The sequence below is a fragment of the Dermochelys coriacea genome, chromosome 7 (genome assembly GCF_009764565.3).
Source record: "Dermochelys coriacea isolate rDerCor1 chromosome 7, rDerCor1.pri.v4, whole genome shotgun sequence".
In the NCBI taxonomy this organism is placed as follows: domain Eukaryota; kingdom Metazoa; phylum Chordata; order Testudines; family Dermochelyidae; genus Dermochelys; species Dermochelys coriacea.
In genome coordinates this window covers 52,511,696-52,527,379 of record NC_050074.1, presented here as the reverse complement: position 1 = coordinate 52,527,379, position 15,684 = coordinate 52,511,696, and the positions used below count along the sequence as shown (strand labels likewise).

General features: G+C 46.9%; 1 protein-coding gene across 2 annotated transcripts in view; it reads left to right on the top strand.

Annotated features, from left to right (window-relative positions):
* Positions 1 to 15,684, top strand: part of LOC119858582 (zinc finger protein 3-like) — a 30,530-nt gene that overhangs the window by 3,007 nt on the left and 11,839 nt on the right. Inside the window, exons 2-3 of one of the 2 annotated variants that reach the window (XR_005293930.2) lie at positions 6,537 to 6,594; positions 7,281 to 7,332. Coding sequence is in view for 1 of the 2 variants with exons in the window: in XM_043518438.1 (XP_043374373.1) it covers positions 6,523 to 6,594; positions 7,281 to 7,407 (199 nt within the window). In the remaining variant the exon portion in view is untranslated. Of the gene's footprint in view, positions 1 to 6,505; positions 6,595 to 7,280; positions 7,408 to 15,684 lie in introns of those variants that run through there. The other variant, XM_043518438.1, reaches the window with a different exon arrangement.

Genomic DNA, 15,684 nt, shown 5'->3' with positions numbered 1-15,684 from the left:
ACTGTTGTTCAGAGTCCTTCTCTCAGATGTGAAGGAAGGAAGGAAGGTGGGAAAGGGGTTACCCTGTGTCATAGGGCGCCCTGTTTGCTATGCACTGTGCTGCACTGCCTGACCCGTTTGGATTGTCTCTTGCAATATATACACAGGCTGTTTCTTTTCCCTATGTGCATCTTAATCTTCTATTCCCAGCACAACAGAACATAGTACAGGCATGTGCCAGGAGGAACCTTCCACCCAGCCTACTCTATTACACCCCACTCTCACTGAGCTTCCTGGTACATCCTGTTCCTCCCAATTATATAGTCTTCCCTTTATTTTGCTAATCACCTCGTTAGCCCAGTTTTTGCCCTGCTGTTTCAATGATCTCACTATAACAGGTTAATTGTCTCAGGGCAAGCCAGTAATTTTCTCTGTGAGGCAATTACCTGAGAGACAAGGGTACTACAGCTAGCCCTCCACAGGCCCCACACAGTGATCTGCCTAAAAGGGTTCTAGCCTCCTCTCCTCTGAGCTTTGTTTCCTGGTCTCATTGAGACCAATATTAATCTAGAATCACTGCAAGGAAGGACAAGGAGTAATTCCTAGATTAACATGGGGGCAAATAAAATCTGCACCCTTCCTATGGGCGGGGGCGACAGGTTTGTATAATTTTTGGTGGTGCCCAGAAAAGGTCCAAGTCCCCCCCTCCCCCTCCACACACACACCTGCTTGTAATATATATTTTTTTAAATAATGTAAAAATGTGAGGGTTCTGGGGTGGGGCTGGGGATAAGGGGTTTGGGAGGGGCTCAGGGCTAGGGCAGGGATTTGGGGGGATGAGGGGTTTGGGGTGCTGGAGGGGCTCAGGGCTAGGGCAGAGGGTTGGGGTGCAAGGGGGTAAGGGCTCTGGGGTGGGGCTGGGAATGAGGAGTTTGGGGTGCAGGCAGGCTGTCCCGGGGCTGGGGCCTGAAAGGAGGACTCCCCCTGCCAGCAACAGCACTTCCCTGCGGTGGGTGCTGGGTGGAGGCTGCCATCACGTTTGGCCTCCTCCCCTCACTGTAGCCTCACCAAGGGGTGAGGAATGGGCCCCTTGTCCAGCTTGGGGCAGGAGCCGTGACTGCAGGCAGGTGAGGCCCCTCTCCTGGTGGAGGGTCCCACCGGAAAAGGGAAGGGTCTGAGGTGGAAGGGCAGGGTCAAGGCAGCCTGCGCTGGCACTAGTGGATGGGGGTCACTAGGATCCTGTGGCCGCAGTTGATGCCCAGAGCCAGCAGAGCAGAGGCAGGATGGAGCGGCACGCGGGAGCAGTGGGACACTCGGGGTGGTGCACAGGGGCAGCTCGCAAGGCCGGGGGAGATATCTGGTCCCAAACATTGCCCTACCACTGGAGGCAACCCAAAGCCCTGACTACACCCCAGAAAAACCCCAGACACCTTATCATCCCACCACACCATTCTCCAGCAACCCACCTTGCCCCAGTGACCAGTCAGCTGGGTGATGTTTTAAATATAACGAGCCGGGGCATGTAAAGGCCAACTGCCCCAAGAACCCCAGTAGATTACAGTTCATTGCACCGGAATCACATCAGGCCCAGATGCCTCCCAGATACTCTCAGAGTGGAGGGAAACTGTGAGTGTGGGTGGGAAGAAGATTACAGCATGGAGGGACACCGGACCACAAGTGTCGGCCTTCCAGCTTCCTTAGTGGACCCCAATTTAATTGACCAGAGGTCCAAGTGACGATTCAACCCTTCAAGTCAAATTCTTTTGACTTGCCTACAGCCAAGTTGCCGGTCCAGTACAAGGGCTTGTCAGGAATGTGGACTTCTGCAGTCTATGATGATTTTCCCATCCCCATGCTGCTGGGGGAAGACTTGTCCAATCATGTAAAACTAACCAAGAGGGTGGAATGGTCATCTGCAGCCACCCTAAGCAAGCTATGACACCTAGTTCTGTTCTGGAGACTTCTCCCAGGACCCAGTCAGAGGTGATGGAACCGGACCCCATGCCAACGTCTGCAACAGCAGTAGTGGATCCAGTCACAGAGACCCAGACAGAGCCAGTCCCAGAACTGGAACCGGCGGAACAACCAGCCCCAGAACCATTGCCAGCACTGAATCCAGTGCTTGCAACACCAACACCAGAGAGCCCCACTGAACCTGCATCAGTAGCAGCAGATAACCCTACACAAGAGGCTCAGCTGGAGCCTGAACCCCAACATAGTGCACCAGCGGAGAGCGGTTCACAGTCAACAGAAACAGCCCCATCACCTGCATTGCTTCCAGAGGGACCAAGCCCAGGTCCACAGTCCAATGAGGAACTGATGTCTCCAGCATCAAGGGAGCAATTCCAGACCGAACAGGAAGCAGATGAAAGCCTCCAGAGAGCTTGGACAGTGGCACTGAGCAAACCACCGCCTCTCAGCTCTTCTAATCAATCCAGATTTGTTGTAGAAAGAGGGCTTTTATACAAGGAAACTCTTTCTGGTGGACTCCAAGAAGATTGGCATCCTCAGAGACAGTTGGTAGTTCCAGCTATGTACCGGCTAAATCTATTAAGCTTAGCTCATGACCATCCTAGGGCTATGCTGGGGTGAACAGAACCAAAGACCATTTGGGAAAGTCGTTCCACTGGGAGGGAATGGGCAAGGATGTTTCTACCTATGTCCAGTCTTGTGAGGTGTGCCCAAGAGTGGGGGAACCCCAAGACCAGCTCAAAGCTGCTCTCCAGCCACTCCCCAGCATTGAGGTTCCATTTCAGTGAGTAGCTGTGGATATTCTGGAAAAGACACCCAGAGGAAAGCAGTACATACTGACTTTCATGGATTTTTGCCACCGATGGCCAGAAGTAGTAGCTGTAAGCAACACCAGGGCTAAAAGTGTGTGCCAGGCACTAACAGATATTTTTGCCAAGGTAGGTTTGGCCCTCCAACATCCTTACAGATGCAGGAATTAATTTCCTGGCAGGAACCATGGAAAACCTTTGGGAAGCTCATGGGATGAATCACTTGGTTGTCACCACTTACCACCATCAAACAAATGGCCTGGTGGAGAAGTTTAATGGAACTCTGGGGGCCATGATATGTAAATTCATAAATGAGCACTCCAATGATTGGGTCCTAGTGTTGCAGCAGTTGCTCTTTGCCTACAGAGCTGTACCCCATCCCAGTTTAGGGTTTTCACCATTTGAACTTGTATATGGCCCATGAGATTAAGGGGCCATTACAGTTATTGAAGCAGCAATGGGAGGGATTTACATCTTCTCCGGGAACTAACATTCTGGACTTTGTAACCAACCTACAAAACACCCTGCAAAATTCTTTAGCCCTTGCTAAAGCAAACCTAAAAGATGCTCAAAAGAGCAAACACCTTGAGATGATAAACATGCCAGAGAGCGTCCCTTCAAAGTAGGGGACCAGTCATTGTCTTAAAGGCGCTCCAGGCCCATAAATGGAAGCTTCATGGGAAGGGCCATTCACGGTCCAAGAGCGCCTGGGAGCTGTTAATTATCTCATAGCATTCCCCACCTCAACCAAAAGCCAAAGGTGTACCATGTTAATTCTCTAAAGTCCTTTTATTCCAGAGAATTAAAGGTTTGTCAGTTTACAGCCCAGGGAGGAGATGACGCTGAGTGGCCTGAAGGTGTCTATTACGAAGGGAAAAGTGCTGGTGACGTGGAAGAGGTGAACCTCTCCATGACCCTTGGGCGTATGCAGCGACAGTAGATCAAGGGGCTGTGCCGTAGCTACGCGCCGATGTTCTTGGCCACCCAGGCCTGACTGAACGGGTATACCACTCCATTGACACAGGTAATGTTTACCCATTAGAGCCCAACCTTACCGGGTGTCTCCTCAAGCTAAACTGCTATAGAACGGGAGATCCAGGATATGCTACAGATGGGTTAATCCACCCCTCTGGCAGTGCATGGGCATCTCCAGTGGTTCTAGTTCCCAAACCAGATGGGGAGATACGTTTTTGTGTGGACTACTGTCAGCTAAATGCTGTTACTTGCCCAGACAACTATCCAATACCAACCACAGATGAACTATTCAAGAAACTGGGGCGGGCCCAGTTCATCTCTACCTTGGACTTAACCAAGGGGTACTAGCAGGTTCTGCTAGATGAATCCGCCAAGGAAAGATCGGCCTTCATCACACATGTTGGGCTGTATGAATTTAATGTGCTCCCTTTTGGGCTGCGGAATGTACCAGCCACCTTCCAAAAACTTGTATATGGTCTCCTAGCAGGATTGGGAGAATATGCAGTCACCTACCTTGACGATGTCGTCATATTTTTGGATTCCTGGGCAGAACACCTGGAACATCTACAAAAAGTCTTGGAGCACATAAGGGGGGCAGGACTAACTGTTAAGGCTAAGAAGTGTCAAATAGGCCTAAACAGAGTGACTTACCTTGGACACCAGGTGAGTCAAGGAACTATCAATCCCCTACAGGCCAAAGTGGATGCTATCCAAAAGTGGCCTGTCCCAAAGTCAAGAAACAAGTCCAATCCATCTTAGGCTTGGCCGAATATTACAAGCTTTTGTACCGCAATACAGCCAAATCGCCACCCCACTGACAGAACTAACCAAAAGGAAATAGCCAAATGCAGTTCAGTGGACTGAAGAGTGTCAGAAGGCCTTTAACCAGCTTAAAGTGACACTCATGTCTGACCCTGTGCTAAGGGCCCCAGACTTTGACAAACTGTCCCCAGTAACCACAGATGCGTCTGAGCGTGGTGTGGGAGCAGTTTTTTAATACAGGAAGGACTGAATCAAGAATTCCATCCTGTTGCGTTTCTCAGCAAGAAGGTGTTGGAGAGGGAAAGCCACTGGTCAATCAGTGAAAAGGAATGTTGCGCCATTGTCTACACTCTGGAAAAGCTACACCCGTACATTTGGGGACGGTGTTTCCACCTGCAAACCAACCATGCTGCGCTACAGTGGTCCTTTCCCTGTTCTTAGTATAAAATCACTTGGTGGTGCAGCATACTGTTCAAGAACAAGGCAAGTTTGTACCTTGGGAAAGTTTTAACCTAAGCTGGTAAAAATAAGCTTAGGGGGTATTTCATGTAAGTCCCCATATCTGTACCCTAGAGTTCAGAGTGGGGAGGGAACCTTGACAATCACCATCCTCTTTAAAGCAGAATAACAGCTGAGCTGGTCCTGTAATAGCCCCGGGGAGATGAGAGAAAGAGGGAGCAGCTGCCCCTGCCCCAGAGAGAAGGCCAACAGACAGGTGCTGGGCATCTGCTGACAAAGCTGATCAGCACCTCATGATTATATTCCACCTGAGAGTGGGAGCCAAAAGGTGAGCTCAGCTCTGTGGAGAGGAGGGCAGCCAGGGGAGAGGATACTCTGTGATAATCAGAGTGGCTGGCTGGCTGGCCAGCCCGCCCGCCCAGTGAAGACCCCTCCTCTCCTGCATCAGAAAAGCTGCTGGTAGTTACTGGGGGCCAGAGGGCCCCAGTCTAAGCCTCTGACCAGTTTTATTGTTGGTGTTTCTTTTTGTACACTTTTTTTCTTGGGAAGACAATAAACAGCCATAACCTGGGTGTGAATGACTGTCTCTGTATCCAGTTGCTGACTAGAGCCACCAATGCAGAAGCAGCCACTTAGATATTTGAAGACTATTTCATCCCATTTCAGCTGTCTTTTCTCAAGACTAAACATGCCCAGTTAATTAACCTTTCCCCATAGGTCAGGTTTTCTAAACCTGATTTAGAATGTAGATTTAGGTTGATTATTTTTGTTGTTCTCCTTTGGACTCTCTCCAATTTGTTCATAACATTTGTATGTGTGTCACCCATAATTGGACACAGTACTCTAGCTGAAGTCTTACCAGTGCTGAATGAACTGGGACAATTACCTCTGGTGTCTTACGCATGAGACTCCATCCAGTAGACACACTACAAAATATTAGCCTTTTTCGCAACTTCATCACATTGATCATTCAATTTATGATCCACTATGACTTTCAAATCATTTTCAGCAGGACTACTGTCTAGCCAGTTATTACCTGATTTTTCCTTCCTAAAAGTAGTACTTTGCTTGAGTCTTTACTGAAATTCATGATGTTAATTTCAAACAAATTCAATAATTTGTAAAGATCACTTTAAATTCTAATCCCATCCTCTGAATTGCTTGCAACCCCTCCCAGCTTGGTGTCATCCACAAATTTTATAATCAGACTCGCCACTCCCTTATCTAAGTCTTTAATGAAAATACTGAATATTCCACACCCAGGGCAGATGCCTGTGGGACCCCACTAGATGTGACCTTCTAATTTGGCAGCAAACCATTGATAATAACTCGTACCGTCTTTCAACTAGTTATGCACCCACTTTATCATAATTTCACATTTCCCTGGTTTTCTTCTGAGAATCTCATGAGACTGTCAAAAGCCACCTGTGAATGGCAGAGTCTAGAACATCTGTCTACAAGGAGAGAGCCTGGGGGGATGGAGGAGAACTTGATGTGAATTAACTAAAGCTGGTTCTGGAATCTCCCTAGTTGCCCTCTTTCCCTGACAGGCTCCAGAGTAACATCCATGTTTTCCTCCAGATCGTCTCATCCTCCCATGGAACAGGGAAAAGAAATGGCTGCTATCAAGCCAGTCCAGGTAGGGATTTTCAGGGAGATACTGGAGGAAGAGGGACAGTAAATATCTAGGAGGTGGGAAATTCTTGGGGGTTTGGTCTAGAGGTTGCAGGGGCCAGGAAATTCCCCGGATATAGAAAGGAATGAGGATAAGGTGTGACAAACCTGCTGGGACTAGTTTACCCTGGGCCTATAGTTTAGAACAGACCCATGGGGGCCAGGGGTGGAAATTACCTCTTTGTGAAACAGGAAACAACCCCCTGGACAGGGCTGGGAAAACTTACCAGATTTCGAGTGCTGGAGCATGAACCTACCAGCCACAGGCTGTTAGGAGATACGAAGTCAGCACCCACCAGTGAGGCTAAGGGGAGATGCCCTGTCCCCCATATCCAGCTGCTGCCAATGGGAGGATGTTGGGATTCTTACCATGGAGTTGTCCTTAGAGCCCCCAGCAGGATCCATCTCCTGTATGCTCTGGCTAGTAAGTGTGTAATGAATGTGAAGACCTTGCCCCCTCTGTGTGCTGGGAGGGACAAGGGGCTCTCTCTTCTCTCTTCTGATGCCTTCTGGCTGCTCTGAGCAGTTGTGGGGTGGGGACTGTGGTGTCTGTACCTCCCAGAGCTTCCATTTTCCTGGCCCTGCTCCCCCATAACTAGTGGGGATGTCTCGGGGGCAGCAGGTACTGAGTGGGGGCTCTTGCTCTTTCAGCGGTTGGTGACATTCGAGGAGGTGGCTGTGTATTTCACCAAGGAAGAGTGGGCTCTGCTGGACCCTGCTCAGAGAGCCCTCTACAGAGATGTCATGCAGGAGAACTATGAGAACGTGACCTCGCTGGGTAAGGATTCCTGTCCCCTTGGATATTAGAAGGGGAAATGAAGAGTTAAGGTTCACGTCGTCCCCACAATGCAATCTCAACTCCGCCCTGTTTCAGCAACAGCCCAATGTGCCAGTGACACACCTGCTAATGCTCTGCCCTCCCCACTACGGAACACTTTGGGAACAGAGCACCTGACAGGATAGCACAAAATCTAACATCTTCTCTTTGCTAAGGGAAAACTTGGGTTTATTTCCATTGTAGCAGACAGAAGTTACCTACCCTAGGCTACAGTTAAACACTGAGCCTACTGCACACAAAGCATCTCAGACTAGCAAAATGTTACCACCCCTTTGCCCTTGCACTCAGGATTCCTTCCGAGTCATTGCCTTCACTTACTCTTCACTAAGCCCGGGTGACAGTTAACATGTATGGTACCAGACTGCTGACAATCCCCATGGCAAGAACACAGCTTGTGTGCCTTTACTGACACAACCTACAATATTCAGCACTGAAATGAGGCAAACTTGTCTGTCAAGATTCACATGCACCTCTCTTCATATTACAGTCACAGCTCTGCCAAGGGCTCCAACTAATCCCTCATTTAATTACAGCTACAGCTGACACAGTGCACACAGCTAGAGTGCATGCAGATAAATACTGGTGTTCAACTCTCTGGAGCACAACACAAACAATGACATGTTCTCTCAGTCCTTCCTCATATCTATTGTAGATTAATAGACTTTAAGGACAGAGGGTCCTTATTAGGTTATCTAGTCTGACCTCCTGTGTAACACAGACCATAGAATTTCATCCAGTTACTATGATATTGAGCTGAATACCTTGTGTCTGACTAAATGATCTTCCTGAAAGGCAGCCAGTCTTGGCCAGAAGACTTCGAGACAGAGGGTCCTCTACTTCCCTTTGTAGTTTATTAAGATTTGTACCACCCTTCCTGAACTATTCTCAGTGGCTCTTGAAGCTCTAGGCTTAGGGGTAGGGGCAGAGTTAAAGTTACGTTACAGGGGTAACATACTTTAACTCTTCATTTCCTGGTTTTCAGAGGTTTAAGCTTAGCCATCATCCACATTCTGGGAGGGCATGAGACAGCACTAGACAACCTTAACTCTGCATTCATGTAGTTTATGGGCTTTTAATTTCCTTGATTTATTTTAATGGACTTTTTTGCCACTATAACTGTGTCTACACAGAGCTTTTTTTTGCCTTAGCTATGTTGGCTTGGGATGTGATTTTTTTCACTCCCATAACCAACAGAACCATGCTGGCAAATCTTTTACATGCAGACCAGGCCAAATTTGGCATGAGGATTTTAGTGCATCTTGAAATATTGTTCTTAACCCAGAAATGTTCATATCAGGGTAGAACCCAAGAAAGAACACAATACATGTTGTCTGCAAGATGTCTCTGGTAGGGCTCATACTCAAAGGCATGGGTGTAGCTTATTTTCAGTGGCCACAGCATACCCCCTCTAGCCAAACAATTACTGTGACAGCTGATTGTTGGAAAGACTATGGCTCTTAAAGAGCCTTAATCTTGGTGTCTATGTGCATTTCAGTCTCTTTAACTCTACAGTTTGGCTCTTGCTGATCTGAAATTCCAAACTCTAGTTGTTAAACTTTTTCAGTACTGCTTGCCCAAAGAGGCAGTGCCAGCTGAGATAAAGACCAAGTGCCTGAGATCAGTTGGGGGACAATGAGAACCACAGTTTGAGCCCCAGGTTGGTGCAAGGAAATGTTATAAGAGCATGGTGAGTTTGTAAAAAGCTGCTGTGGGGGTGGGGGAGGATCTCAGGAACCTCTTGATCAAATAACCCCACATTTGTGTGTGGTTGCTGCTGGAGCGCAAGTACTGTTCTTGGAGCTCCAATGTTAGCTGAAGTAGCAGACAGTGCTGCATGTTCATTCAGCAGACCTCGATCTTGTTCATAAGACCACAGGCTCGGTTCAGTGGTGAAGGAGCTACAGGAACACTAACCTATGTATGCCTGTAACAATGGTACTAGCTCAGTGCACCAGGACATTGCCCCCTCGGCTGGCCAAAGGTGCCCCTCCTATGACTTCTCCTTTTATACATTGATAGAAACAAGTTGCGTATCACACTCCTGGTTAGTTATCAGCGCTACACCTGGTACCTGCTAGTTGGAACAAAACATCCTCATCCATTATCCTGTCATCCCATCCTTATCTTACAAGGGGTTGGTGTGTTCTTGCACCATCTCTCAAGAATGTGTTTATGTGGTTACTTGGGAACTCTGGGTGTTCTTGTACCATCTTCTCCAGTCAGGAATGTGCTTACTTGGTCAGCCAATACCTAGTGTGTTGTTTTGCCAAGACCAGGATCTCCCTCATGTTAAGCAACATAATTCTAGACAATCAGAGTAGGCATTTGGAGTTTAGAGCAATTAGAATAGTAGATCTCTAAACAGAAAGAAATGTTGAACCTTAACTATAGCAGAGCTGGCACGTTACTATAATTACTTCCCAAGTGTGTTGAGCTTGTGACAGTCAGATGGGCCCATCTGTTGAAAGAGACAATGTGAAGTTCCTGTTTAGGAATCCTTGGGAGGAGATAAGGCAGAGAGCAGTGGGAGAGGAGATGATAGGAAGCTGGTGCAGGGAGGGTGAGAGTGGTGGGAGGAAGGTGAGGGGGAATTAAGGAGGATTGGGTGAGGTAGAAGGGAGATTGGGACTGGAGCTCCTGGGAAGTGGCCATGGAATGGGCTGGGGGAATGGGAGACTTGGAATGAGGAAAAAGGGGTGGAGCTGTGGTGGTGTTGGTGGGGCAGGATTAGGTAGGCAATCCAGGTTATGGGAGGCTGGGGGAACAGTGGGGTAGTTGTAGGGGGAAGCGGTTGGGGAATGGTCACTCTAGTGAGCGGGGAGGGTCTGGTGGGAGAGGGACAACGGGAAGGTTTCATTGAAAGATTTGGGGTCCACTGAGATTGGTTTTGACTTAGTGTCCAATGACTGATTGTGGTGCTTTGGAGTTCCACCCACATCAGGGAGGAGTTGTCACTGCCTGCCCTGTAACCCTAGGTGTCTGCTGTGCTGCTTTGGCTCAGAGCCCAGGTACAAGCAGCATGCTTACAGTGCAACAGCCTCACTCTGGCTTCCACCAGGCTGGGTTACTCCTTGCAATGTGACCCCCAACACCACCACCCCCAGTCCTTCACTGTCTCCCTGTAGACAGGTTTCAGAGGGGTAACCATATTATTCCTTGATTTTTAAGTCTGTTGTCTGTTGTTGAGTGTCCAGGGAGATTGAAGTGCAAGAGATCCACTTCCTGGAGACTACAGTGCAAATAAGCGATGGTGACATAAACACCACCCTATACTGAAACCTACTGACTGCTACACTTACCTACATGCCTCCAGCTTTCATCCAGATCACATCACATGATCCATTGTCTACAGCCAAGCCCTAAGATACAACCGCATTTGCTCCAATCGATCAGACAGACAAACACCTACAGGATCTCTGTCAAGTGTTCTTAAAACTACAGTAACAACCTGGGAAAGTGAAGAAACAGATTGATAGAGCCAGAAGGGTACCCAGAAGTCACCTACTACAGGACAGGCCAACAAAAAAAGTAACAGAACACCACTAACCATCACCTACAACCCCCAACTAGCGCATCGTCAAGGATCTACAACCTATCCTGAAGGACAATCCATCACTGTCACAGACCTGGGGAGACAGGCCAGTCCTCGCTTACAGGCAGCCCCCATCCTGAAGCAAATACTCACCAGCAACTACACAGCACACAACAAAAATACTAACCCAGGAGCCAATCCCTGCAACAAACCCCTTTGCCAACTCTGTCTGCATATCTATTCAAGGGACACCATCATAGGACCTAACCACATCAGCCACACCCTCAGGGGCTGATTCATCTGCACATCTAACATTGTGATATGTGCCAGCAATGCCCCTCTTCCATGTACATTGGCCAAACCAGACAGTCTCTATGCAAAAGAATAAATGGACACAAATCAAACATCAAGAATTGTAACATTCAAAAACCAGTAGGAGAGTACTTCAATCTCCCTGGACACTCAATAACAGATTTAAAAGTGGCCATTCTTCAACAAAAAAAACTTCAAAACCAGACTTCAACGGGAAACTGCAGAACTGGAATTAATTTGGAAACTTGACACTATCAAATTAGGCCTGAATAAAGACTGGGAGTGGCTGGGTCACTACAAAAAGTAATTTCCCACTGTTGATATTCACCCCTTCTTGTCAGCTGATTGGGAATAGGCCACTTCCATCTTGATTGAATTGGCCCAGTTAGCACTGACACCCCCACACACACACTTGGTAAGGCAACTCCCATCTTTTCATGTGCTGTAATATATATATCTACCTACTGTATTTATTTTTCACTCCATGCATCTGAGGAAATGGGCTGTAGCCCACAAAAGCTTATGCCCAAATACATTTGTTAGTCTCTAAGGTGCCGCAAGGACTCCTCCTTTTTTTGGTCTGCCTGTAGTGTCCAGCCTGCTCTTGGAACTCTCACAGAAGTTACTAAGTTTGCTGCTCTTCTAAGGAGACAGTAAACAGCAACTCATTAATTTAACTGGGTTTTGACAAACACTCTTATTTCAATCACAGCGCTGTTAGTTTATATTAAAAGTAAAGCAAGTTTATTAATCAAAAAGGCATAGATTTAAGTGATATCAAGTATAATAAAGATAGGATGACAGGGAAACAAAAGCAAATATACCCTCCTAAGACTAAAACCTGATTTAACAAACTAGAGTCGTTAGGTCAAAAAGGAGTCTTTCTCAGCAAATCTCTTCTCCAGCAAGGGCTGACCAGCTCCTCTGGCTTTGATCCTTTACAGAGTTCAAAGTGCTCAGTTTCGATGTCTCTTTAACTAAAAGGATCACTCAGGGGTTCTCTGACCATCTCTTTATAATTCAGTAAAGCTTTGTGTATTCTTCTGAAATGTATGCCTGCATACCCCCTTTTCTCCTGCAGGGAAGAGATGTGATGTGGTCTGGCGAAGACTTCATGCTGGTTCCTCCCTCCAGTGATATTGAGTGGTTATCTCCTCCCCTTGCTAGCCTGGTGGCTTTGTTTACCTTTTCTGTAAATGGATTTCTAGTGTCTCTCAAGTTACCTTGGAGATGCATACAAGCAGGTGGAACTACATTCCTTTGTCTAGGGTGGGTACCTTAAGTTTTGCCTGGCACACAGTTGAGAACATGATTCCATCACATTTGTAATTTTGCATGTCACCCATGTGGTTAGATATTGATAGATGTTTGACTGGCTGTGTGTGTGTTCCCTCTGTGTGCCACCCCAGCCTTGCACAGACAGCTGGCATGGCAGACCTCGAGCGAACCACCCAATGACCACAAGATCCGTTAAGGGATGAAGGCACCAGGCCAGGTTTCTTGTCAACGAAGCACTATACTAGTATGCTGCAGACTCTATTGGACCACTAATACATGAATGCCCATAACAATGGACCAGCTCAGTGAACGGCGGGACTTTCCGTTCCTCCCTAGGCCAGACAAAAGATACTCCCTCTGAGATACATCTTTATACCGCAATACAAGCAAGTAAGTACTGCCCCTCTGACATAGTTACTGTGGTTACTGCCCCCTGACGTAGCTAGTTATCACTTATTACCTCAGGGGTCTCAAACAATTGGCCTGCAGGCCACATGCGGCTCTGAGTTATTTGCAGTGGCCCGCCAAGCTCCCGCCCACCCTCCGGACTTATTTCCTGTGGCTACCAAGCTCTCCTCCCCCCTCACCCAGTGCTCCACGTCCCTGCTCCTCTGCCTACCTCCAGGTGCTTCCCGCTGCCAAACAGCTATTTGGCAGTGCTTAGTGCTTTCCAGCAGGTTGGGGGGGAGGAGCGGTGCGCTCAGGGGAGGAGGCGGAGAAGGGGTGGGGCTGGGATTTGGGGAAGGGGTTGGAATATGGGTGGGGCCTCATGGAAGGGGTGGAATGGGGACGGGGTGAGGGGGGCTTTAACAGAAGTATTTCTAAAAGTAAGTGCTTGTTTTGTCCTTTGAGGTGCATTACTGAGTGTTTCTATTTTATTAAAACCGTTCGGAAATGACTTCATCGAAAAAAACACTCATGGAAGAAAAAGGAGTTTTCCGAGACAAATGGGAGAATTTATATTTTTTTCACATAGGTAAAAGATAAAATTCAATGCCTTATTTGTCAGCAAACGATTGCTGTTCCCAAGGAATATAATGTGCGTTGGCACCCAGTGTTTTCTCTAGGAATTGAAATTGGGGGGGTGTTCAAATTTACAGGGGCGGGGTCAGGGCTGATGAGGGGTGAGACTGTGAGTGTGAAGGTGGGCTGTATGGCACCATAGTAAAATTTGAAAAATGTTTCATGACCATTTTATTAGACTTTAAAATCATTACACAAATTAAAGTTGGCTATTCAAGCCTTCTATGAAGCACTACATCTACATCCTTCTTGATTTCTTATTATAATTTTGCACAACTCTGTTTATGAACTTCTTGAATGCAATGCATTCATCTGTGGTGGCTTCTCGTGTGTCTGGTACTTCCATTCCTTCAATTGATATGCTCATTTAGTTCATTCACATGATCAGGCAGAAGGCGACTTCTTCCAAAACACAAAATTCTATTCAATGATGAAAAAGAACGCTGAACTGTAGCTGTTGTGACTGGGAGTAGCAAGAGATGAATTCCTACTTCTTTCATCCCAGGAAACATAGCACAAAAATTGGGTTGAACCACTAGTGATGATAAAGATGACGTTGACGTCAAATCTTCATTCATTCATCATATGATATTCCACTCTGTGTTCAAATTCTCTATTCTGTCCTGAGCACATGGCAGCCCCATTGCTGGTAGTACCTCACTCCACTCAACTGTCAGTGTTTTATAAGACAGGGATCTGTAAAAGCTACGTGCCTTAATTGGTCAACTTCTGAACTGAAATCCTTCTTCCAGTACATTTTCAATGGCTATCTCTCTGTTTGATCCAAATGTAGCTTCTATTGCTGGACAAAGATCTACTACTGTTGTAGCAGATGCCTGGATTGCATTGTTTAATGATCCAAGTGGTTTCAACAGTAGACTTACAAGAGAGAATGGCAATAGTCTTCTCTGAACATAGTAGCAAAAGTAATCCACCAGCCTCACTACATAGATCTATTCCATCTTGGTAGATACTTTCCAAAGCCAGTAATAATGGCTGGAGTAATTTTAAGACAACAGCCAAGGATCGCTCATGAGAAAGCCAGAGGGTTTTTGCAGGTTGGACTAATATGAACTTCAGTCCCAATGTATTTTCTATATTTTCCAAGATATTCAGTCTTTTTGGACTCTTGCTGAAAAAAAAATTAATGACTATATTAAATTTATAGCTTTTTAAATGTCTTGAAAAGTCTGCAGCTTGTACTAGCATTAATTGGAGTAGATGGCCTCTGCAGTGTGTATAGGAGAGACTAGGGTTACACTTTTCTCTGAGCAAAGATTGTGCTCCACTATGTCTTCCAGAGAAGTTTGCAGCTCCATCAAATGCACAAACTGCCATTTGTTTGGGGTCCAGTTGACAAGCATGTAACTCTTCTAAGATGTGGATTGTCACAGATTGGTTGCATCTGAGACAATCTGTCTTCTATAACTTGAACATCTAGAAATGCATGTACAGGCCTACCACTAACATCAAGATAATGTACACAATGACTCGATGACCATTTGCATTGATGTATTCATCATCCATATATGCAAATTTTTTGAATGTGGTGAGAGAGGTCAACTGTTGAGTCTTTCACTGTTGCACCACATGCGTCTAGCCAATCAGTTGAGTTTCTTGCAGAAAGATAGTGAGCATTTGCTGGTCTTGTTCGGAACTAATGTTCAACTTCAGGATGAACAAGTGACAATGCACTTCAGTTGTAGTGTGTGGTATCTCTTGTCTAAATAGAAAGTATGATGCCACAGCCATGTTAGTTCGCATGAACTGTGTTGTGTCTCCAGCATTCTTAACAGCCTCATTAATGCTCACTGGTGTTGTCCTGGGTCCGTGGAGACTCAGAGTTCAGAGGTGCTTTCACATGAGTTCACCGCCCAGGTGGGGGGCAAGAAGGCACCTTGCTCTTTCCTCCAGCTGCTCACTGTTCACTCTGGCCACTGTTGTTTGTTGTGCCACGGTTCACTTCATCTCTCTTGTTGCCAGTGGCTATGTGCCGTCACCTTCTGCTGCCAACTGCCACTGTGACCTCTGCAAGTTGGTCTCTTGAGGTTCCACCCAGCTCTCAGTGATTT